At 42.0% G+C, this 21,467-nt stretch overlaps 1 protein-coding gene across 1 annotated transcript; it reads right to left on the bottom strand.

The window, feature by feature from the left end:
* Positions 1-1,226: 1,226 nt before the first annotated feature.
* Mthfd2 (methylenetetrahydrofolate dehydrogenase (NADP+ dependent) 2, methenyltetrahydrofolate cyclohydrolase) lies at positions 1,227-13,731 on the bottom strand. The gene is made up of 8 exons (XM_004634105.2): positions 13,610-13,731; positions 8,215-8,399; positions 6,975-7,097; positions 6,331-6,483; positions 5,739-5,846; positions 4,724-4,816; positions 3,532-3,657; positions 1,227-2,728 (listed from the first exon to the last, which is right to left on the bottom strand). Exons 1-8 carry the CDS (start codon positions 13,708-13,710, stop codon positions 2,565-2,567), a joined length of 1,053 nt encoding a protein of 350 aa, XP_004634162.1. The 5' UTR covers positions 13,711-13,731; the 3' UTR covers positions 1,227-2,564.
* Between the last annotated feature and the right edge of the window lie 7,736 nt (positions 13,732-21,467).

Below are 21,467 nucleotides of genomic sequence, written 5' to 3'. Positions count from 1 at the left end.
GGAGCCCATGAAGTGTTTGATCACAAAGAAGCTGATTATATTAATAAAATCCAGAAATCTGTTGGTGAAAAAGGAATTGATGTGATTATTGAGATGTTGTCTAATGTAAACCTTAATAATGATTTGAAACTTCTGTCATATGGAGGACGAGTAATAGTCGTTGGTTGCAGAGGCTCAATTGAAATAAACCCGCGGGATACCATGGCAAAGGAGACTTCTATAATTGGAGTTGCGCTGTTTTCATCAACCAAGGTCATAAAGGAAGGGATTTTGATGCTGGAGGAATTTAAGCAGTTTGTATCAGTTCTTCAAGCAGGAATGGAGATTGGTTGGTTGAAGCCTGTGATAGGTTCTCAGTATCCACTGGAGAAGGTTACCCAGGCTCATGAAAACATCATACATGGCAGTGGGACTGTTGGGAAAATGGTTCTTCTGATATGATGCTGCTTTTTTGGGCTTCCAGTGTAATTAGTAGATTTTGTGTCTTCCATGTAGTTTATATTGCCATTAGTAACATTTGTTTGATTCCGTGAATTTGACTTAACAAGATTATCCTTTAGGGGACAGGGACACTAAAGTCTGTTTCACAGATTGCAATCCTTTTAATGTCTTTTATCTTAATCAAGGAGCCATCATAGTAGGAAAAACTGTGATGCGGTCACTTGGCATTGGTGTACATTCCAGAAATTCTTAACTGATTCTTGTTTAATTCTGTGCCATTGATTAGCACATGCAAATTCAAAGTAAGATTGATTTCCAAGCCTACTAATTTATATCCATTGTCCATTAATCAGTTCTGATTATCCCATAGCCAATGGGACTCCACTGACTTTCTGGACTGAAAAAAAAAATCATCTTTCCAAACTAATCTCATTAATAGTTACTTGGAAGGGATGAATAAATAATGTACCAAGGAATTTATTGATTATCCCAATGTTTCCCTAAATAGTAGAGAATTCACTGCATTGCTGTGTGGTTGTCAGCAACTACCTGTATGCTTACTGGGGACAGCACCCTTCTTGGGTCTATGAGGCAAGATAGAGAGTCACCAAGTAATCACTTTGTAATTGCCTTGATTTTCAGAGTAGATTTTGTTATCTCTTTTGTGTGGCTTGGGTCAAAAATTTTTATTTAACAAGTTTACAAATTTGACACATTAAGGTAGTCTGCTTTTGTTTCCCAACACTATATTCTGTAATAAATTCTACAGATCAAAAAAAAAAAAAAAAAAGAACTTGGCAGACAAAATTGAAAATGTCAATGGAAGTTAATAAAAATTTACCACTCGGGGGGGAAAAAATATTCAGAATCACTTGAATACATGCTAAGAGATTAAGCTCCTGGCTTGGCACTTCCTGCTGGGATATGAAAGGACCAGACTGGTTTCACCATAGCTCTTTAAACCAGTTTGTTTAAGCTTATAGGTTGAGTGTTACCAAATGTGTAGTAATAACTACATTTTGGCAATGAGGAAAAAAATTAGATCACAAGAAAGATAATGGGAAGACACAGTATTTCAGAAACTCATTTCACACCAGATACATTTTATTTAAAAAACAAAACCAAAAAACAACCCTTTATCAGAAAGTCCAATTAAAGTCAATAACTCAAGCTCATAGAAATCTTTCAGGAAAGCTAACAGTTACATGAAAGAAAAGCAGGCAGCTGCTGACAATTCTTTGGTGGAAAAGTGAGTTGCATACTTATACAAGCTGCCCTAATGATTATCAAGCCCAAGTTTTGTTTTTCAAAAATAGGTTTCAAAGTATACCAAGCAACCATACAGACACCCCTAACAATACAAAAATTGAACAATGAAGTTTAAGGATGTAGCAAAAGCCAAATATGACACACAAATAACTTATAAAACAAGCCTCTCAATCCTAGAAAACTAAAATGGGGAGAACTCACCAAAGAGTAATGTACATAAAACGGGGGCAGCAGCAAATGGGACAACCCTAGACATTTCCCCACTGACTAAGCCACAAAAAGACAACCAGTAGTAACATGTAGTTTTTTCTTTTTCCTCAGCCAATCTGGTCCTCTTCAGATAAATTTGGTTACTGATCATTATGTACAGAAGTTAATTTTCTTCTTCTATTCAATTACCACCATTTCCTCCTTTTCACCTTTTTCCTGGTTTTCTCTTGCAACATTTTTCCTTTGGTTTGACTAGTTGATCTCAAAAGGCTTAGAACCTAAAATGAGTATCAACTCTTATTGGAATAGCACTTGGGAAATGCAATACTAGAAAAGGCAAATTTTTAACTTAAGTGGCTCAATGAAGTTAAGCATCCATTCTCAATGTGCCGTGACGGTGTCTCCAATGTTAATCACTAAGTTAATGGCTTCTTAAGGCTGGATCTTGTGATCCAGCAGGACTGAGTGCTCCTGGCGAGTCCTGCAAAGCCATGTGCACACGCAACCACCCACTTAAGCTTTCAATAAATACAAAGCATATTTTAAATCATTTCCGCAGAATAAATAAAAGTCTTGCATTTCTATTGGCCTGCTTTGCTTCTTGGCTGGCTTGCAATACTGTTCATGGCGTGGCAGATGCACAGTTAATTGGTGGCCACCCCAAGCTCTTTTGACTTCAGCACTTCCCGCTCTTCAGGCCTCAGCACTTTTTTTGCAGCGATAATGGTATTCTTCATTAGCATTGCCACTGTCATGGGACCAACACCCCCAGGGACTGGAGTGATGTAACTGGCCTTCTTCTTGACCTCTACATAGAAACAAGACAGTCTGCTCAGTAATGGCAAAGGCCATGCACATATTTGTATTTCAGCATATTAAAAAAGCATCATACAGGGCTGGGGAGATGGCTCAGTGGAATAAGTGCTTCCCTGGCAAGCGCAAGGGTCTGAGTTCAATCCCCGGTTCAGAAAAAAAAAAAAAAAAAAAAAAGCATCATACAAAAAAAAGCAATAAATGAGCACCTTTGTTAACCTCAAACACATCTACATATCTCGAGAGTAGAAGTTTTTGAACACACTAATGAAACAAACATATAATATGCAGCTCACTATTTATATATCTAATAACCCAGCAGTTTACCAACCATAATTTCCCTCCACATTAAAAAGATTAAATTCAACAGGTTAATTACATGGAGGTACAATACTAATATAGTAAACACTACTTCCATACTTGCCTATAACATTTGAAATTTTTTTATGTATAATTTGCCCAAAGCACCAAGTAAAGTAATTCCTTGAAAGTAAAAGTAACATTTTTATTTAACCTGATTTTTTTTTTCTTTTTTTGGTACTGGGAATTGAACTCAGAACCTGTACTTGCCAGGCAGGTACTGTGCCACTAAGCCACATCCCCGGCCCTTAACCTGATCTTAAGAGGAAAATACCTGGTTACCTAGAATCAGGTCTGAGTGCTTTAACAGAAACTGAAAGCTAGAGATAAGATTATCAGTGCAAAATTAAGATAAATATCTTACTGAAAGATCTGACCTAAATGTTCATTCAAAGTAGTACTTACTAATACATGTCTTTAAACAATTACACCATTTACCTTCAAAATCCACATCTCCCACCAACTTTGGTTTAGAAGTTATAGGATCTTGAATTCTGTTTATTCCCACATCAATGACTGCCGCTCCCTCCTTGATCATATCTGCTGTGATCAGATTTGGAATGCCTGGCAACGGAGACAGGAAGGACCAATTTAATACCAGAAAGAAGCTTCCAGCTGCGTGCGGCGGCTACACTTGTAATCCCAGCACTCTGTGAAGCTGAGGCAGGACAGCAAGGTAAGGCCAGGCTGGTAACTTAGCAGAACTCTGTCTCAAAAGAGAAAAGATAAGCAAAGGCTGGGGATGTTAACTCAGGTGAAATCCCTAGGTTCAATCTCTAGTATATATACAGTGCACACCTATAATCCTAGCACTCAGGAAGCTGAGACAGGAGAATCCTCACGAATTGGATGATGATATAGCCAGCTTGCACTATAGTGAGTTCAAGGCTAGCCTCAACCTCCCTCAAAAATACAAAACAAAATATCCACTGGTCAGAAAACAGTAATTATCATGTTGACCTGAAAACAGTAATTATCATGTTGACCTGAAAACAGTAGTTATCATGTTTCATAAAAACTTACATAGGTGAGAGTGGTGGCATATGCCTGTAATCTCAGCACTCCGGGAGGGTGAGGCAAGAGGATCTTAAGCTTCAGCCCAGCCTAGCATCTCAGTAATTTAAAGAGATCCTGATTTAAAAAGATTAAACAAGGATTGGGGATGTAGCTCCCTGGGTTTAATCTCCTATACTGAGAAGAAAAAAAAAAAATTATGAAAGATATTAATGAAGGAGCCATTTAAATTTCATGTGGCAAATAGAAGTCTTTTGAGGTGGTAGCAACAACCTACACCAATGTAGGCTGTAATGGAATGCCACATCCAATATCTTTTTTTTTTTTTTTTTAACTTTATTTATTTGTGTGTGTGTGTGTGTGTCCAGCTCAGCCCACCAGGGGGCGGGGCTGGCTGGCATGTGGTGCTGGGGGATTGAACCGCGGTCCCTGTGCTTTCCTAAGCTTGTTCTAAGTAGGTGCTTTAGACCACTGAGCCATCTCACCAGCCCTCCAATATCCTCATGGTAGACAGCTCAAAGAGTCGTTATTCGGGGAAAGGTGAATGCAATGGCACGAGAGGCACACCCTCTCTCCGCTGCAGTAGATATTCCACACCGCCTCCCTGAGTGCTTACCTGCAGCAGACACTACAATATCTGCAAGAATTGTGTGTTTCTTCAGTTGTTCTTTAGGAGTGTAGCGATGAGATATTGTAACAGTGGCATCACCTATGAAGAAAAAGGTACATGTTTTAGTTTTGAATGGAGGCTGGGTCTGGTTTAGTTCTCAAGCAGGAAAGCATTATAGAAACATAACATCTCTGAAAAATAGGTGATTTAATGCTCATATCATATTTTCTAGACAGCTGTCATTCATTGTTTAACATTCAACATAGCTTTTTACTCATTGGTTCTATACCTGTATCCTTTGAAATTATATATATATATACATTAAATTTATAATATATTAAATATATATATTAAATTCACTTTAGTAAATTAAATTTATTTCTTATCATATTCCTCTTCCTATTTCATAGCCTGTCAAGAATTTCACCTTTTTAAATCCCAACACTTGGGAGGCTGAGGCAAGAGGATTGCTGTGGGTTCAAGGCCAACCTGAACTACATATAGCAAGACCTTATTTCAAAAAACAAAGAAAAAAGAATTTTACCTTTTTAAAGCAAAATTATCACTAGAATCACTCAGTGAATGTAATCATGATATCCAGATGCATGTCCTAATAAAACTTAAAATTTAAAAAATGATACGTAATAAGTGATTTATAAGGGCTCCTTAGGCAAATGACAAGAAGAGAACTTGGCATGCCAATTGCAGCCATAGAGTAAACCCCTCACAACAGTCTAAATTTTTTTCTACCAAGTGACCCAGAACAGGACACTCACTTCAAATAAGAACTGCTTCTTACCCTCAATCCAGGCTTTCCTCAAAACTCAAATTTATTTCTGGGGCTAGTTCTATAACAAACGAACAGTAAATACTTGGGTGATAAGTACTGCTTCCGTACAAAGGTTACTCTCTGAGTAACTTCAATGGAATTACAAGCAATATAGAGTACCACAAAGTCACCGCACCATGGATACTTCCTCCACACAGGGAGAAGACACTGTTCTGAAAGCAGTTTCCTTACCTCCAGGTCGTTCGTGTGCCCCATCTGTGTGCAGTAACATTGCAATGGGCATTCCAACATTTTTTGACCTTCCAGCCACAACTACATTCTTCCCTAGGGTAGGAATGCCTACGGACACAAACAAACAAATAATATACACACACACATTAAAAAAAAGTAGTGCCACTCTTCTAATAAATGCTTAAAGAAGTCAGATGACCCCAGTGGGATGGGGTTCTACTCTTCAGTACTGTAGCAATTTTTACAACTTGCAAATATAGATTGAATACCCCTTACCTGAAACACTTGGGCCCAGCAGTGTTTCAGATTTCAGACATTTTCAGATTTGGTGCTGTGTGTACAGACTTTACCAATAAAACATCCCTAAGCCAAAATTCAACAATGGGGGCCAGGGATATAGTTCAGTGTCACAGCACCTGCCTGGTAAGCACAAGGTCATATGTTCAATTCTCAATACCAAAAAAAAATCAAGGCTCATAAAGCTCCTCAGGGATGTTCGACTTGTACTGCTTTTATTTTTTTTTTTTTATTTTTTTTTTGCTTTTTTTTTGCTTTTATAATAAACACAGACACAGTTCTGAGCTATACCTACCAGTTCGCTTAATTATTTCCCATACACCCCACGGGGTGGCTGGCAACATGGAATACTGGTCCAAACACATCCGCCCCACATTAATTACATGAAAGCCATCAACGTCCTTGTCTGGAGATACAGCATTGCAGATCTTCCTCTCATCAATATGCTCTGAAAAAGAAGTTAGAGCATTGGCCTTAATCACTGTTAAGCAGTTAGAGGTGAAGGACTCCAGCAGTGGCTTGTTATGCAAAACTACTTTCCCTGCAGACTTGCCTCCCTGCTGCACTTTTGTTTTTGTTTCTTTGGTTGAACCAGGGATTGAACTCAGGCCCTTCCGCTTGCCAGGCAAGCACTTATCCTACTGAGCCATCTCCCCGGCCCCCCCTGCTGCACTTTTTAATCTACAAGGAAGGAACTCATATTACGCAAAGCCCAAAACCAATGCCTCTCTCCTCTGTCCTTTGTATCCAGATCTCAATATCAAACCAGGGACCAATAGGTACTCTGAGTAGGTCTGTCCCATTTCTAATAAAATACTCAGGCTTTTGAGTTTGCCTTGCCCTGTAGCACACCCTGGTGAGGGAAGGGTCAGGCACAGAGAGCAGCCAGGTTCCTCCACTGCTCAGGAGTCAGTGCAACTGGTGAAGACCAAGACTCACCCGGGAGAGGCAGCTGAACAAGGAGGCCATCTACGTTTTCATCGTTATTGAGTTTGTTGATCAAATTCAACAGCTCTTCCTCTGAAATTGAAGCTGGTTTCACAATGGTCTCACTGTTGATTCCTGTTATTAAAGAAATACAGAGGTACTAAATGAGCACTGCTCCTTTTTTTTTTCACATTGCCTCCACTCTGATAGCTAAAAAACTAACTTCACATATAAAAATATAGCAGACGAGCTCAACACTTTGTATACATTATTCTATACAATCCTTATTAATCTTGTTTTACAAACAAGGAGAGTAAGGCCACACAGAGTAAGCTGGCCAGTGACATAATCTTTCTCATTACAAATTTCATGTTCTTTCCACTGCACCATGCTAATTCCCAAGGTCTTTTTTAAAAAAGTTGTGATCTGCTATTTTCCAGAGGCTTCTAGACAAGGGCACAAGGCGTTGGTGCTCAGTGATCAACAACAGAGGAGGGGCCGGGGAGATGGCTCAGTAGAAAAAGCGCTTGCCTGGCAAGCACAAGGCCTAAGTTCAATCCCCGGTTCCGCCAAAAAAACAAAACAAAACAAAACAAAAAAAACCCCAGAGGAAACCAAGGGCTCAGGGGCCAGGAACTCTGAGCCCCCACATAAGAAGGGGCACTGGGGCACAAACATCAGACAGGCGCACATTGAGACTGTAGTCACAGGATACTTTGCAATACTTTGAGACCTACAAACCTCCCATCACCCACACCCAGCCAAACAACTTCTAACTGTATGTAGGATGAGCTTTGGAAACAACCAGTGATAAAATCGAAAGCATTTTCCCAGAATTCATTCAGTCACTTCCCTCAAATCTATGACTGTTTAACCACATCACAGAGGTCTCCAAACACCCTATAGCTTAATCTCCCCTTCTCCCCCATTTACAGCTTTCAACCGCAAATGCCCAAGTCAGAGACTCTCATTATTACTCAAGAAGAACAAATGTGTTCAGGGTCACTTGTGAAATGTTAAGGCTCAGAACACAATTTAGCTTCTATTCCAGACAACACCCAGGATGCCTCCTGTCCTGCTCCCTAAGCCTCCCCAGCAGACAGGGTCTAATTTCCTCAAGACAGAGATTTGGATATAGTTCAGTCATGTTGGCTGCCTCTGCTAGGGTTTTCTAGGAAGTCAGAAATTACAGTGGAGTTGGCATCAAGGCTAACCTCAAGTGAACGCAGTGGAGGCTGACGGTGATGCTTACCCACATCTGCAGCTGCCCTGGTCTTGTTGAGAACATACGAGTGACTTGCAGGATTCTCGCCAACCAGAACCACGCTCAGGTGCGGCCTCTTGTTGCCTGTGGCCACCCACTCTTCCACCTCCTGCCGCACCTCCTGCTTGATCTGCTGGGCGAGTTTCCTTCCAGAAATGACAACAGCTTCATTTCTACAACAGGCAACAGTCACAAAAAAAATAGCTTGAATTTCTGTAAAAAATAAAGCTCAAACTACACAGAGCTGTTGCTAAACACCCCAGCATTTAAAGTTCAGATGAAAATACACAGTGCCTAATCTGAGGGGCAACCGAAGGACAGATTGATTAACAGGCTGATGTTCAGAAGGAGGGACTGAATCCAGGGCCTGTACATAGAGCTACAGCCCCAACCTTTTAAAAACATTTATTTATTTATTTATTTATTTATGCATTCATTTTGAGACAGGGTCTCCTTGAGTTCTAGAGTCCTAGGATTGATTACAGGTCTAGCCTGGTGGTGCTATATTAGTCTAGGCTCTTAGTAGTGCATTGGTGCCTTCTGATCATTGCCAAAAGGTTTCCATGTTTCAACCTGCATTTCTTTGGTCCTTTAATACTATGAGGTTTAAAGTTTATTCTAAAAGCTGATGTGCTCCTTGTAGTCTGTGTTTTATGCAGCCAAGTTTCAAATTGTTTCCTCTTGAGTCCACTGGCTTTTTATTTTCATGGTGCTTTTGAACATAGCTGTCCTCAGTACCTGTGAAGCATGGGTTCTAGAATTGCCTCCATACTTTAAATTATCTCTAAATTACTTATAATACCTAATACAATGCAAATCTAGGTAAATACTTGTTAAATATTATTATGGAAAAAATGACAAGGTAAAAAAAGTCTGCACAGGTTTAGTATCAATGCAATTTCCCCCCAATTTCCACCTATACTTCGTTATAGATCTGACTATATATAAATTATGGCATGTAGTTAGAACAATGAACACTACATTTTAAAGTCAAACCTGAAAATGCTGAGTGCTGCTAACAGTCCCTGGGGGGAAGGAAGACTGTCCTGGTAAGAGAGGATCCTCCTTCCAGATGGCAGTGCTCTCTGCCCTAGGACCCCACAGTCCACCCACAGCTCACAGACCAACAGCCTCACGCCAAGGACAATCTCCAGGCTGGCCATGAGTCCAGCTAGGGAAAAGCTTGGCCCACTAGGAGCAGTGGAAGTGAATGGACCAGTAAGAAAGAGATCCTCCTGAGGGGCTTCAAGCTAGGGCCGCAGAGGATCTGATGAGAGCAGCAGAGGAAAGAGCCAGAAAGAAACAGAGATGGGAGGAGAGCAGTCACCTCAATGAGAGATGACTAGGCCAAAGGGTCAGAAGACTGCTGTTGGGAGTGGGGCAGCAAAAAACCCCAGGATCTAGGAACCCCAGGCCCCCACAACTCTGTTCCTGGCTTTGCAAAGTTGTCTTGGATTTCCAGAGAACTGGTTAAAAAAATTTCTAGGTCTAAAACATGGAGATAAAAATGTGAGGATTTCTAGTTCTTGTTTCCACACATGATCTTGCAGCAAAATGTTATTAAAAAAAAAAGTCTACCCTTAAGACAAAAGGTCAAGTAAGAACCGGTTTTTTCCCTTTAGAACTGTTTCTCACAAGCACTGCTCCAACTTCAAAACCAATGAAATGTCCATTTCCCCTTATAGCACATGTTCACTTCTCAGAGATAACATCAAGAATTTGATAGCTCCTGTGATTAAACAGGATCCATTCTCAAGATCATCTGTACTTAAAATGGAATTTCAAAGTTCTATAAAGTCTTCAGTGCCTGCTTTTTATTTTCATTGTGATCAAAATATCTACTTTAAACCAAAACTCAGTGCCTTAAATATCACACAAAATTATATCTAAACTTTATGTTAATCTATAATGTACCTTGTGAGAGATTAAAATCTCATTTTTAGCAAAGTACTTTTATGCAAATTTTACATAGTGATAGTAGCAAGGCACAAAATATATAACACCATTTAACGTACACGCATGGTACACTACAGAAATGAAGACATGTTGATACTTACAAATCCATTTCACAACTAGCATTGAAGAAGACTTCATGAAAGGGGCTTTGCTGACACAAACACCCCTGGCAACGTTCCTGATCTATATGAGAACCTAGAGTAGCCACCTTCAGCCAAAATACATTCCCAACTCCAGAATACTAGGGTCAAAGGCTGCTTTATATAAGGGCTTAACAGAGTCATTTACACTGAATAAAGTAACCATAAAGTGCCAGGTAAATATATTCAACAAAATTAATTTCTCATTCTTTTGGTTCTTTATACATATATCCTTAATATATATAATGGATATACTTGTATACAATCATAAGTAGTAACACACAGTCGGTGAGGAGAATTTGGCTTGCACCTCATTAAAAAGTTTCTTTTGAAAGCAGTAAACTCAGAGAAAATGGTAGCAGTCTACTTGGACTAAAATTTATAATACTAAATAAAATTAAGGACACAGGGTTCTGAGAGAAGCCAGTGTTCCAAGTTCCCATCTTTGCTTCCAAAAGCAGGTTCTGGATGTTATGACAATTTGCTTTTAAAAAGTCAAAGAGTAACACACGCTAAAAACAAAATTACAATGTAATGAAGATTTTTCATAATATAACTAGATTTTATCCCTCCTCTGTCTCCCCCCACTTTACCAAAGTTGAAACCCACTAACCTATCATTTCTTTTGCCAAACAGCAAATAAAGTGAATGGTACCCTAAAATAAACAGAGAAATGCGAAACTCAGCTCAGTCCCACGGGAAATCCAAAAATTACAACTGTACTAAGACTTATTTAGGAACTTAATGATTTTATAGATATATTTAGAAAATTTTCCATTAAAACAATAAATCAACAGATTAGGAAAAACTCAAGAGGTCTGTTCCAATAAAATTTGCAACTAAAATCCAAGTCCGTACATCAAATTCCCCTAAACATAACAGTTTAATTTAGTAATTTCCCATTAAAAACTAACATCAAGGGATTTTACAACTCACAATCAACTTGTTTTGGGAAGAGCTCTGTTAACTACTAATTAAAGGCACCAATAATAGGTGATAAAAGATCCAAAGGGGAATGGAACTAACATTAAACAGTAGGTCTTTTGCCGAGATTTTTACATACACTACTCTTGGTTACTCTGGGCTGTTATAATAACCCAGTTATACAGAAGAGGAAACTAAAGACAATAGAAATAAGAACAGAAAGAAAGAAAGAAAGAAAGAAAGAAAGAAAGAAAGAAAGAAAGAAAGAAAAAGAAAAGAACATAAGCATCAGCCTCCAAAGTCCACTCACCCCTACCCTCCTCTGTCTCCTGGACTACAGTAACTGTAAGGTTTATGTTCCTGACATCCTGCAACAGCAACGCATGGGCACAGTACACATAGCTCCCAGTGCTCAGAGATGTGCAGCCTACCTAAACGTTCAGATTCCACCCCCCGACCCTCCCCCAACCAAGGATTGAACTCAGACCCTTGTGCTTGCCAGGGAAGCACTTATTCCACCGAGCCATCCCTCTGGCCCCTGAAAGTTCAGAAAGATAAGTGAAAGAGCATTTGCGTGTAAACAAACTGGCCTAGCTCCTTAGATAATGAATTAAAGTTTCTTCATAAATATCTATTTCCCCCCATAATTTTATTGAGAAACAAATAGCAATGAGACAGTTTCAAACCAAATTGGTAGGACAGTTTCAATAATTAACAAATTGCATACACTCTTCCTTGTGGTTAATTGCTGTACAAGATGCGGACTTGATATCCTATTTACAAACACCATTAGAACAAATCCCTCTATTCATTAAGAGAATGTAACTATATATCTATCCTAACCACTTTGAATACACAGATACAAAATGGACATTCATCTGTATCCCCTTTTTTTGTCAAGTTCCATCATTTAAATATTATAGGTGTCAATCAGAAGTCTACAAAAAGCCTGGTCCACACGCATATGCAACTGGCACTCCAGGAGGGGGTTATGGGAAGGAAATACAGTACAAAAAGACAAAACTGGACAGGTAGGACAGGGTCAGACTATGTAAAGTCTTTTTTTTTTTTTGCGGAACCGGGGATCAAACTCTGGCCCTTGTGCTTGGCAAGCGCTTATTCTACTGAGTTATTTCCCTGGCTCCTTTTTTTTTTTTTTCCCCAAGTCTTGAATGTCCCAAGTACAAAGTAGCTCTTCTGAGACTCACTAATACATATTCTATAACCCACATTCCGTGTCAACAAGCAATGCCTTGGAAATGTCTATGGTGGTGGGGGTTTACTGGGAACCCAGGGCCTTCGCACTGAGTAACAACAACATATCCACCCGTTTTCGTTTTAGAGACCAGGTACCATTAAAGAGCTAAATAGCGCAGTGCTGGACCTTGCAATGCAGACTCTAAAGGTTGACAGGAAAGAGGGTGCACATGGGTAGAGAAATCTTATCCTCCCCTACCCTCAAACCTCTTCAACCTGGATTTAAAAATGGAAGTTTGAAGTCTAGAAAGATCATGAAAAATCAAATTACTTCCCTAAAGAAATCCAAACATAGCTTTCCCTGTCTTCTTCCCTGGCATTTTTTAAACCATTTTTTCTATTGTGGTAAAACGGACACGATACGAAATTCACCATTGTGACTACTGTTAAGTATGGTCATTAAATACACAGTATGACAATTAAATGTTGTGCAACCACCACTATTACCCATCTCCAGAACTCATCTTGTAAAACGGTAACTATGAAGCAATTCTCACTCTCCTCCCTCCGATCTAGGGAACCTCGGGATGTTTATCACCTTAAATGACCCAGCCTGGCAATTACACAGGGACCACTTTCAGTTAGTCCCTGGAGGGGAAGAAGCCCCAGAGCAAGGGGAGCCACACCCACCTCAGGAGGTGGAGGGAAGTGCGGTACCCGCGAGCAAGCCGGCGCGGAGATTTCATCAGACTGCACCAACTCTGGCCGCCGCTAGGGTCCCGGCAAAGGATGGCTCGCCGAAGGCTGCTCCCCCGGAATCCCTCCCGGAGCTCTCCAATGGGTCTCTCGCTTCCCCACGACCCGGCATCACAGGTGGGGCGGCCCGCAGGCTCTGGCCCGGAGGCTCTGGCCCGCAGGCTCTGGCCCGGAGCCTTCCCGTGCTTCCAAGCAAACGAGCGCGCCCCGGAGCCCTGCGGAGTCTTCGCCCCGCGTGGTCGGCTGCGGCCGCGCTCGGCAACACGTCGTCCCGCCACACCTCTCTCGGGACCACCACCGCTAAGGAGATGCTCGGGAAGGACGTCCCACTGTGCCCCTCGCCAGCCCGGGAGGCCCTCGCCCTCCGTTTCCCCGGCTTTCCGCCCTGGTCGGCTTCCAGACCCACTTACCGAGCTGTGGCGAGATGGAAAGGGCGACGGCGAAAATGGCAGCTGTGCGTTGGCCTCAGCAGACGGGCGGTCAAAGCGGACACTATAGAGGTAGCGGCCATCGCACGCACCGGTACGGAGCCCTGAGACAAACGCGCGCGCGGGCTGCGGAGTTATATCACCGCGGAGCGGCAGGCCCCGCCTTCCACCAGCATCTATTGGTCGATCTAACTGTCCATCGGTCCTGCCCGAGCTGAGAAAGCCAATCGGTTGTACTCATCAAACGTAAGCGAAGTTCGGTAGAGCGCTGCTTGTGATTGGAGCAAGAAGAGCCAGCTGCGAGGCTGGAAGGCTCGAAAGCCTCGGCTGCAAGTTCTGATTGATTGAGGCAGTCAAGCCCCTGTCTGACGTAGCTGGTGTCAAGGAAGCCGGATGGAAGGAGCCCGAGTTCATTCATTCATTAAACAAATGTCTGAACGTGCAAAGTGTGCCAGGCAGTGGAAGGGCTCCCTAAAGGTGTGGATAGACAAACAGATGGAATACCAACGAAAATATGTAGGTCGAATTAGAAAATCACCATTTGACAAAATCATAGTAAAGAAATGAATTTTTGATTCATCACTGGATGTGAAAACAATTGTGTGAAAATTGGACAAAAAAAAAAAAAAGAGCGATTTACATATGGATTTTCCAGCTCTAGCAAATAAAAACACAAGACGCCCAATTTAACTAGAATTTTTGACCAATAGCTCTGAGACGTCATACTTTAAAACATTTATTATTTATCTGAAATTCAAATTCTTGGCTTCTTGTATTTTATCTGACAGCACTCTTGCATAGGCTCAAGGTATCTCTTTAGCAAAATACTAATAATAAAAACTGAGTGGTAGAAGTTAATGCTACCAGCAAGGGGAAAAATATTGGTGCATTGAAGAGGGAACATCACTTCATAGCCTTAAACAAATTTGAAAATTTAATAAAACAATGTTACTAAATCAATGAGTATCTTAAAATGTGTTGCAAATTTCTTGTTTACACATTGACAAAAGAGAGCACAGAGCTGACACGTAACTTTGTCCAGGGAAAATCATATTCCTGAAATTTCATAAAATCCTAGAAGATCTTAGTCTACTCATGGGGAAAATATCTGACAGGCTCAAACTGAGAGGCATTCTCTGAGATAAATCATTTGTACTCTTTGAAAATGTCAAGATGATAAAAAACAAAGAACTGCTCTGGATTAAAAGAATTTAGTAGGACAACTGGGTGCAACATGTGATTCTGCACCCCACCCTCATCCAAAAGTATACTTTTTGTTATTCTCTTTTGATATAAAATGGCATTGTGGGGGCAGGCCAAATAGCTCAGCGGATTAAAGAGCCTGCTTAGTTAGGCAGACGCATTACCGGCCCCACCCCCAGAGATGGAGATTGAGACTGTGTGTGCTGGGGCGCGCCTGTAGTCCCAGCTCTTGGGAGGCTGAACACAGGCGGATCACTACATGCTGGATCTATGTAGTGAGACCCTGTAGACCCTGTACTAACATACAAAAAAAAAAAAAAAAGGTATTGTGGGACAACTGGCAATATATGAATAAAGTCCGTAATAAGCTACTAACATTGTGTTGATGTTAATTTTCTGATTCAGCTACTCACTAATGATATTGTGGAATTAAGAGAACGTACACTATTTGCTTTCAAAGATACAAAGAAATAGTGTCTGCACCTAATTTCCAAATGCTCCACAAAAATCAGGAGGGACAAATATATAATCATTTGCCAGAGATACAATAAAGACTACCACCCACTAAATGGCTTAAACAACAGAAATGTGCTTTCTCCCAGTTCCAGGGGTGGGAACTATAAGATAAGGTATTGGTAGGGTTGGCTTCTCCTGAGACTCTTGTTCTTCTCTTGAAGTTGGCTACTTGCTCACTGTGCTATGAGTGAGCCGTAACATCGCTGTGCACCTTGCTCTAGGCGTCTGCACCCCTGTGCTCACCCCCGTGTGTGTGTGTGTGTGTGTGTGTGTGTGTGTGTGTGTGTGTGTGTTAATCTCCTTTGCTTATAAATCAGATTATAACTCACCCTGATAGCTTCATTTTAACTTTATCACTTTAAGGCCCTGACTTTAAATACAGTCACTCTAAGGTTAGGATTCCAACAGTGAATTTTGGGGAGAATGCAAATCAGTCTGTAACAACGTATACACATAGGGAAAGGCTGTTCAATAAATGGCAAATGTAAGATAGCAACCATTGGAAAGCTGAAAGAAAAATAAATAAGTGTTCTTTGGGCTTTCCCTGACATTTTTCTATATGTCTGAAGTTATATCACATTTTTAAAATAATATTTTCATTCTTGAGGGGCTTGGGGTAAGGTAACTATACAGTGAATGAAAGAAAAGAATACGAAAAGGGATTTGCTGCTGATAATCCTTGTGATAACAGATGCAAAAAGGTTGTATGAATCAGAGCATGGCCCAAAGATTATGTGACAAGGCAAAGTGAGTCCCAGAACCAGTTCAGTTTTCAGCAAGCAGTGGTGAGGAGGCATCCTAGGGTCACCTGGGCTTGCAACAGTGACTAGGAAGAAAGAAAAGAAACAGACAGACCCTGCTTTTCTATGCATGTATTTATTTATTTACTTTAATTTTTTATTTTATGTGTGTGTGTGTGTGTGTGTGTGTGTGGCCAGCTCAGCCCACCAGGGGGCAGGGCTGGCTGGCATGTGGTGCTGGGGGATTGAACCGCAGTCCCTGTGCTCTGCTAAGCTTGTTCTAAGTAGGTGCTTTAGACCACTGAGCCATCTCACCAGCCCCATATGCACATATTTATTTAGAGGCAGAGTCTCACTCTGTAGTTCAGGCTGGCCTTGAACTCACAGAAATCCTCCTGCCTCAGCCTCCCAAACGCTAGGATTGTACACACGTGCCACCATGCCCAGACAGGCCCTGCTTCCAAGAAGCCTAATCTTACCTTGTTGCAAAGTTCTGGAAATTCTTTTTTCTCAAAGCATTGACTTTTTTATTCATTTATTTGTTTGTTTGATATATATATATATATATATATATATATATATATATATATATATATATTGGAACTATGCAGTTCAGGCTGGCTTTGAACTCACTATCTAGCCCAGGATGGCCTTGAATTCATAGTAATTCTCCTGCTTCAGCCTCCCAAATTCTGGGATTATAGGTGTGCGTTGCCTTCCTGGACCAAAACATTAACTCTTATATATGCTGGACACAGGAGTGCACATTTACTCAAGGCTGAGGCAGGAGGATCACCACAGCTTTGAGGCCAGTATGGACTACAGAGTGAGTTCAGGGCCCACCTGAGCTGTATGAGTGGACTTTGTATCAACAAAACAAAACACAAAGGGAAACTTTGCGTGAACATTATTATACATTTTCATATGCTTGCCAAAAGGGCTTACCTCTATAGTCCTTGCAGTATTATATTGAAATTGCGTTCATGCGAAATGTCCCCCAAGTTTTAATCTAAATTCTGTGGATGGAGGTGCTCAGGCCCCTCTGTAGCCAGCTGCAAGCAGTCTTTCTGCCTGCTTTTATTGTCTTGCCTGCCACAGAGAACATCCTGTCCTTTCCTCGAGTTTTGCTGCATTCTTTCAATTTTCTACCTCTCTGTCTATTGACCTGGCCCTGGTCAGCTCCATCTCCTGCCCAGGCAACTACGATGATCTGTTAACTGCTTCAGCTTCCCCACCCCACCCCCCACCCCCAGCTTTCATTTATTTACTTATTTGGTCTTTTTGAGACAGGCTCTCACGATGTCGTTCAGGCTGGCCTTGAACTCACGGCTGTGCTCCTGCCCTGGGCTCCCAAGTGCTGCGATTACAGGTCTGTGTCACCTTGCCAGGCTACAAGCCAACCTGAGGAAGGAAAGTGATCTGCCCAGGGCCACACTGCTCCCCAGCATCCTGCAGAGACTGGAACTTGGGCATTGCAGTGGTGGCATGTGAGCCTGTAACCACTGCACCACAGTGCTTAGTGGTTCAGCTTCTCAAGAGTAGGTGGTCTCATGCTTCTGAAACCCTTCTGGCCACCTTCTTTCAAATAGCCTGAGGTTCTTGGTGGCTGGTCTCATCTCCCTTTACTTTCTCTTTTGCCTGTGACATTCTGTCACCCTGGTTCCTTATCACAGCAAGTTCCTACTTGCTTCAGAGCCTTTGCACACCCTACTGACTCCAAGCAGAGCTTCTCTCTCTTCATTTGGCTAATTCCTCTTCTGGGGTCTTACTTAGATGACCTCTGAATTCCTTCACCTCCCTTTGTCTCTCTGTCTCTGTCTCTCTGTCTGTCTTTGTCTCTCTCTATCTGTTTCTCGTTCTCTCTCTGTCTCCTTGTCTCTGTCTCTCTGCCTCTCTGCCTCTGTTTCTCTCTCTCTCTCTCTCCTCTCACTCTCTCCCTTTCTCTCTCTCTGCCCCTTCTTCCCTTCCTCCCTCTCCTCCCCTTTCCAGGGACTCATTATGTAACTCAGGCTGACCTGGAATTTATAGCAGTCCTCCTGCCTCAGCCTCCAAAGTGCTGAGATTACAGGTGTACACCACCACAACCTGCCTCAATCTCTCTTTGATTTCTCCCATAATTCTCCCCGCTTGAGTTTTTTTTTGAGACAGAGTGCCATGCTATATTTCAGGCTGTGCCTCAAACTCTCAACCCTGCTTCATCCTCACAGACCGCTGATTATGATCTTGTACCACTTTATCAGCTTTGTCTTCATTACTGAGAGCTGAATTTAGGACCTTTACACTGAGCCACTAAGCTACCTCTCCAGTTTCTCTCTCTCTCTCTCTCTCTCTCTCTCTCTCTCTCTCTCTCTCTCTCTCTCTGCCTCCCTCTCTCTCTCTCTCTCTCTCTCTCTCTGCCTCCCGCCATAGGGTCTTAAATTGGGGGAGATAAGGCCTTAAACTGTCTTATAATATAAGACAGTTTATTATAAAGGCTGAGCTCACACTTGCAATTGTCCTGCCTCAGCTTCCCAGTGTGCTGAGATTACAGGCTTTGCATCACACCCAATCCGTCACATGCCGTTACAGCTCTGAATGCAGTCTATGCTTTTCCTCATAGCAGCTGCCACAGTGTGTAATTACGCATCATCCACTGATATAACTATTTGACTAACTGCCATCTTCTGCAGCCGAATGTCAGCTCTAGGAGAGCAGAGGCCATCTATTTTGTTCAGGAATGTATGCAGCCAACACAGAGGCAACGTCTTGGATGAAAGACATTTTCAGAGTGGCAACTTTCACATGGCTTCTTTCCTTGGGTTTCAGATGTCTGACGAATTGGGATTCCTCTCTCACGGTCTGCAACCTGAGTCCTTAGATAATGGGCAGGGATGTCACAGAACTGTACTGTCTTTTTTCACTCGCCTGTGACAGAGACGAAAACACGAGCCCCGGAGAGTACCACCTGCCTGGGAAGCAGGAACTTACTGTGGCCACAGTGGGAGGAAACTGTGCATGGGTGAGGTTGCCAGGGTAGAAGGAGGTTTGCAAATGACTGGGCAGGACACTCACACTGAATAAAAATGCAAGTTGCAAATCCTGCCCAAGGAAGACAGAAAGCGACATGCAGGCTGAGGAGGGCTGGAGCTGATGGAGAGCTCCGGGGGAGGCGGGCCTTGCGGCTTTGTAAATTGCCACATTGCTTCTGTTTTCAGCATCTGCTGTAAGCAGATGGTGTGCAGCGATCTCTGTCTGGCTGAGCCAAAGAGGGGATAAAACTTCCTCAGTCCTAACATAGCTCCTATCTTGTAGGGTGCAATTAATAATTAGCCCTTTTCTCTCATCCCTCCCCTCTTTTACCCAAAAATATTCTCTTTAATCCCTGAGTGGAATATATTGATATCCTGGTCAAATACTGAACTGGGACTTTCCCTAGTCCCTAAACTTTCCACCTTCCCTCCCTAAAACTAACCCTCCTGCAAGGTTTTCCTAAATTACTGATCTTTCATAGATTTAGCAATTCTCCAACTTGAAGAACAATTCCATTAAAAGGTGAAAATGTTTCTTGAATTACTTTATTCTCATGGAGATTTTTGTTGTTTTAAGAGGAAGTCTTGTTGCATAGCTTAGGCTGGCCTTAAACACATTATGTAGTCCAGGCTGGCCTCAAACTTACGGTGACACTCCTGCCTCAGCCTCCCAAGTGCTAGGATTACAGGTGTGTCCAACATGCTAGGCTGTTCATGTTACATTTTTATGATAAGTTTATTTATTTATTTATTTATTTATTGGCAGAACTGGGGGTTGAACTCAGGCCCTTGCGCTTGCCAGGGAAAAGCTTATTCCACTGAGCCATCTCCTCGGCCCTACTATGATAAGTATATTTAAAAAGTGTGAGTCTGTGTCTCTGTGTTTATAGCTTCTGTCCAGCTATATCAAAGCACAGGTTTAAATTACAAGCAAAACTACAAAAGTTAATGAGATAAAAATTGACATCACTAATGTCATTAATTTAGGAATGACAGGTGATGTTTGCATGAAGTAAAATCAGAATGTGAATACCATGGTGATAGGTACAGGACAAAACTCTCTCTCTCTCTCTCTCTCTCTCTCTCTCTCTCTCTCTCTCTCTGTCTCTTTGTCTGTCTCTGTCTCTGTCTCTGTCTCTGTCTCTGTCTCTCTTTCTTTTTGAGACAGGGTTTCCCTATGCAGTTCAGGTTGGCCTTGAGCTTTCTTTGTGGCACAGGCTGGTCTGGAACTCGATCTTCCTCAACCTCCGAGTGCTGAAATGACAGGTATGAGTCACCACACCAGTGGCAAAATTTTTACACTAGGCCTCCCCACCCTACTTGCTGAGCTATATATGACCCAAGTCTCTCACCATTTTTCTCCTTTTTTAATCCTTTCCACCACAGTGTCACTTAGCTGCAACGTGGTATCAGTGGATTCTTCACCCCAAAAAAGCCCTGAATGTGAATGTTCATAGTAGTATTATTTGTAATTTCCACAAAATGGAAACAATCTAAATGTCCACCGATAAACAAAATGTGGGATATTCCCTAATGGAATGCTATTTATTCATAAAAAAGGATAAAGTTATTTTAAGGCTCACTTAAAGAGGGAACTTTCAAACATCATACAAAAGAGTTGCAAAAGGGCCAGCCAAATAGTTCAGCGGATTAAAGCACCTGCAAGCAGGTGCAGGGGCCAGGGGTTCGATCCGCGGACCTGCTGTGGTGGTTTGAGCCTGTAATCCCAGCTCTTGGGAGGCTGTGAACAGGCGGATCACTACAAGTCCGATCTAGCAGTGAGACCTTGAACACCTTGTAGACCCTTCCCTAAAAAAAAAGTCACGAATATAGGAAATGTCCACATTGAGGAGCACGTTATTGAACTATGAAATAGACTAATGGATGGTTAATGGGGATGGTTAATGGGCATGGGATGAACACGTTCCACAATGAGATAATAGTGACAATGGTTGTGCAACTCGATGGGTACATGACACACAAAAACTGAAACTTCCATTTTATTGGAGGGCTGGGGATTGACCCCAGGGCCCCATGGATGGTACGAAGTGCGTATATTATGAAAAGATGATTTTTTCCTATGAAAATATACACCTATTAAAATTAGTTTGTTTTTAATTGCAGAAGTGGGCTGCTCTTACCGAGGGCTCTCTTTCGCCTAGGACAGAACCGACCCAACAGAAGCGCCGAGCAAGATCCAGCGCACGCCTAGCCCCACCCCCTTCCGGAGGGCCGTGGCCCCACCACACCTCTGGCGGAGGAAAGGCCTACTTTGCGGAACGCTGATTGGCTACATCCTGAAAGGAGGCGGGGAAATAGGGGACCGCAAGTCCTGCTTGGCAAGAGAGGGCGGGACGCGAAGCCTTGGCTCGC

This window comes from Octodon degus, unplaced genomic scaffold (assembly GCF_000260255.1).
Source record: "Octodon degus isolate 3935 unplaced genomic scaffold, OctDeg1.0 scaffold00058, whole genome shotgun sequence".
Classification (NCBI taxonomy): Eukaryota; Metazoa; Chordata; class Mammalia; order Rodentia; family Octodontidae; genus Octodon; species Octodon degus.
Note: the sequence above shows the minus strand (reverse complement) of the source record. Positions and strands in the feature narration are given on the sequence as shown.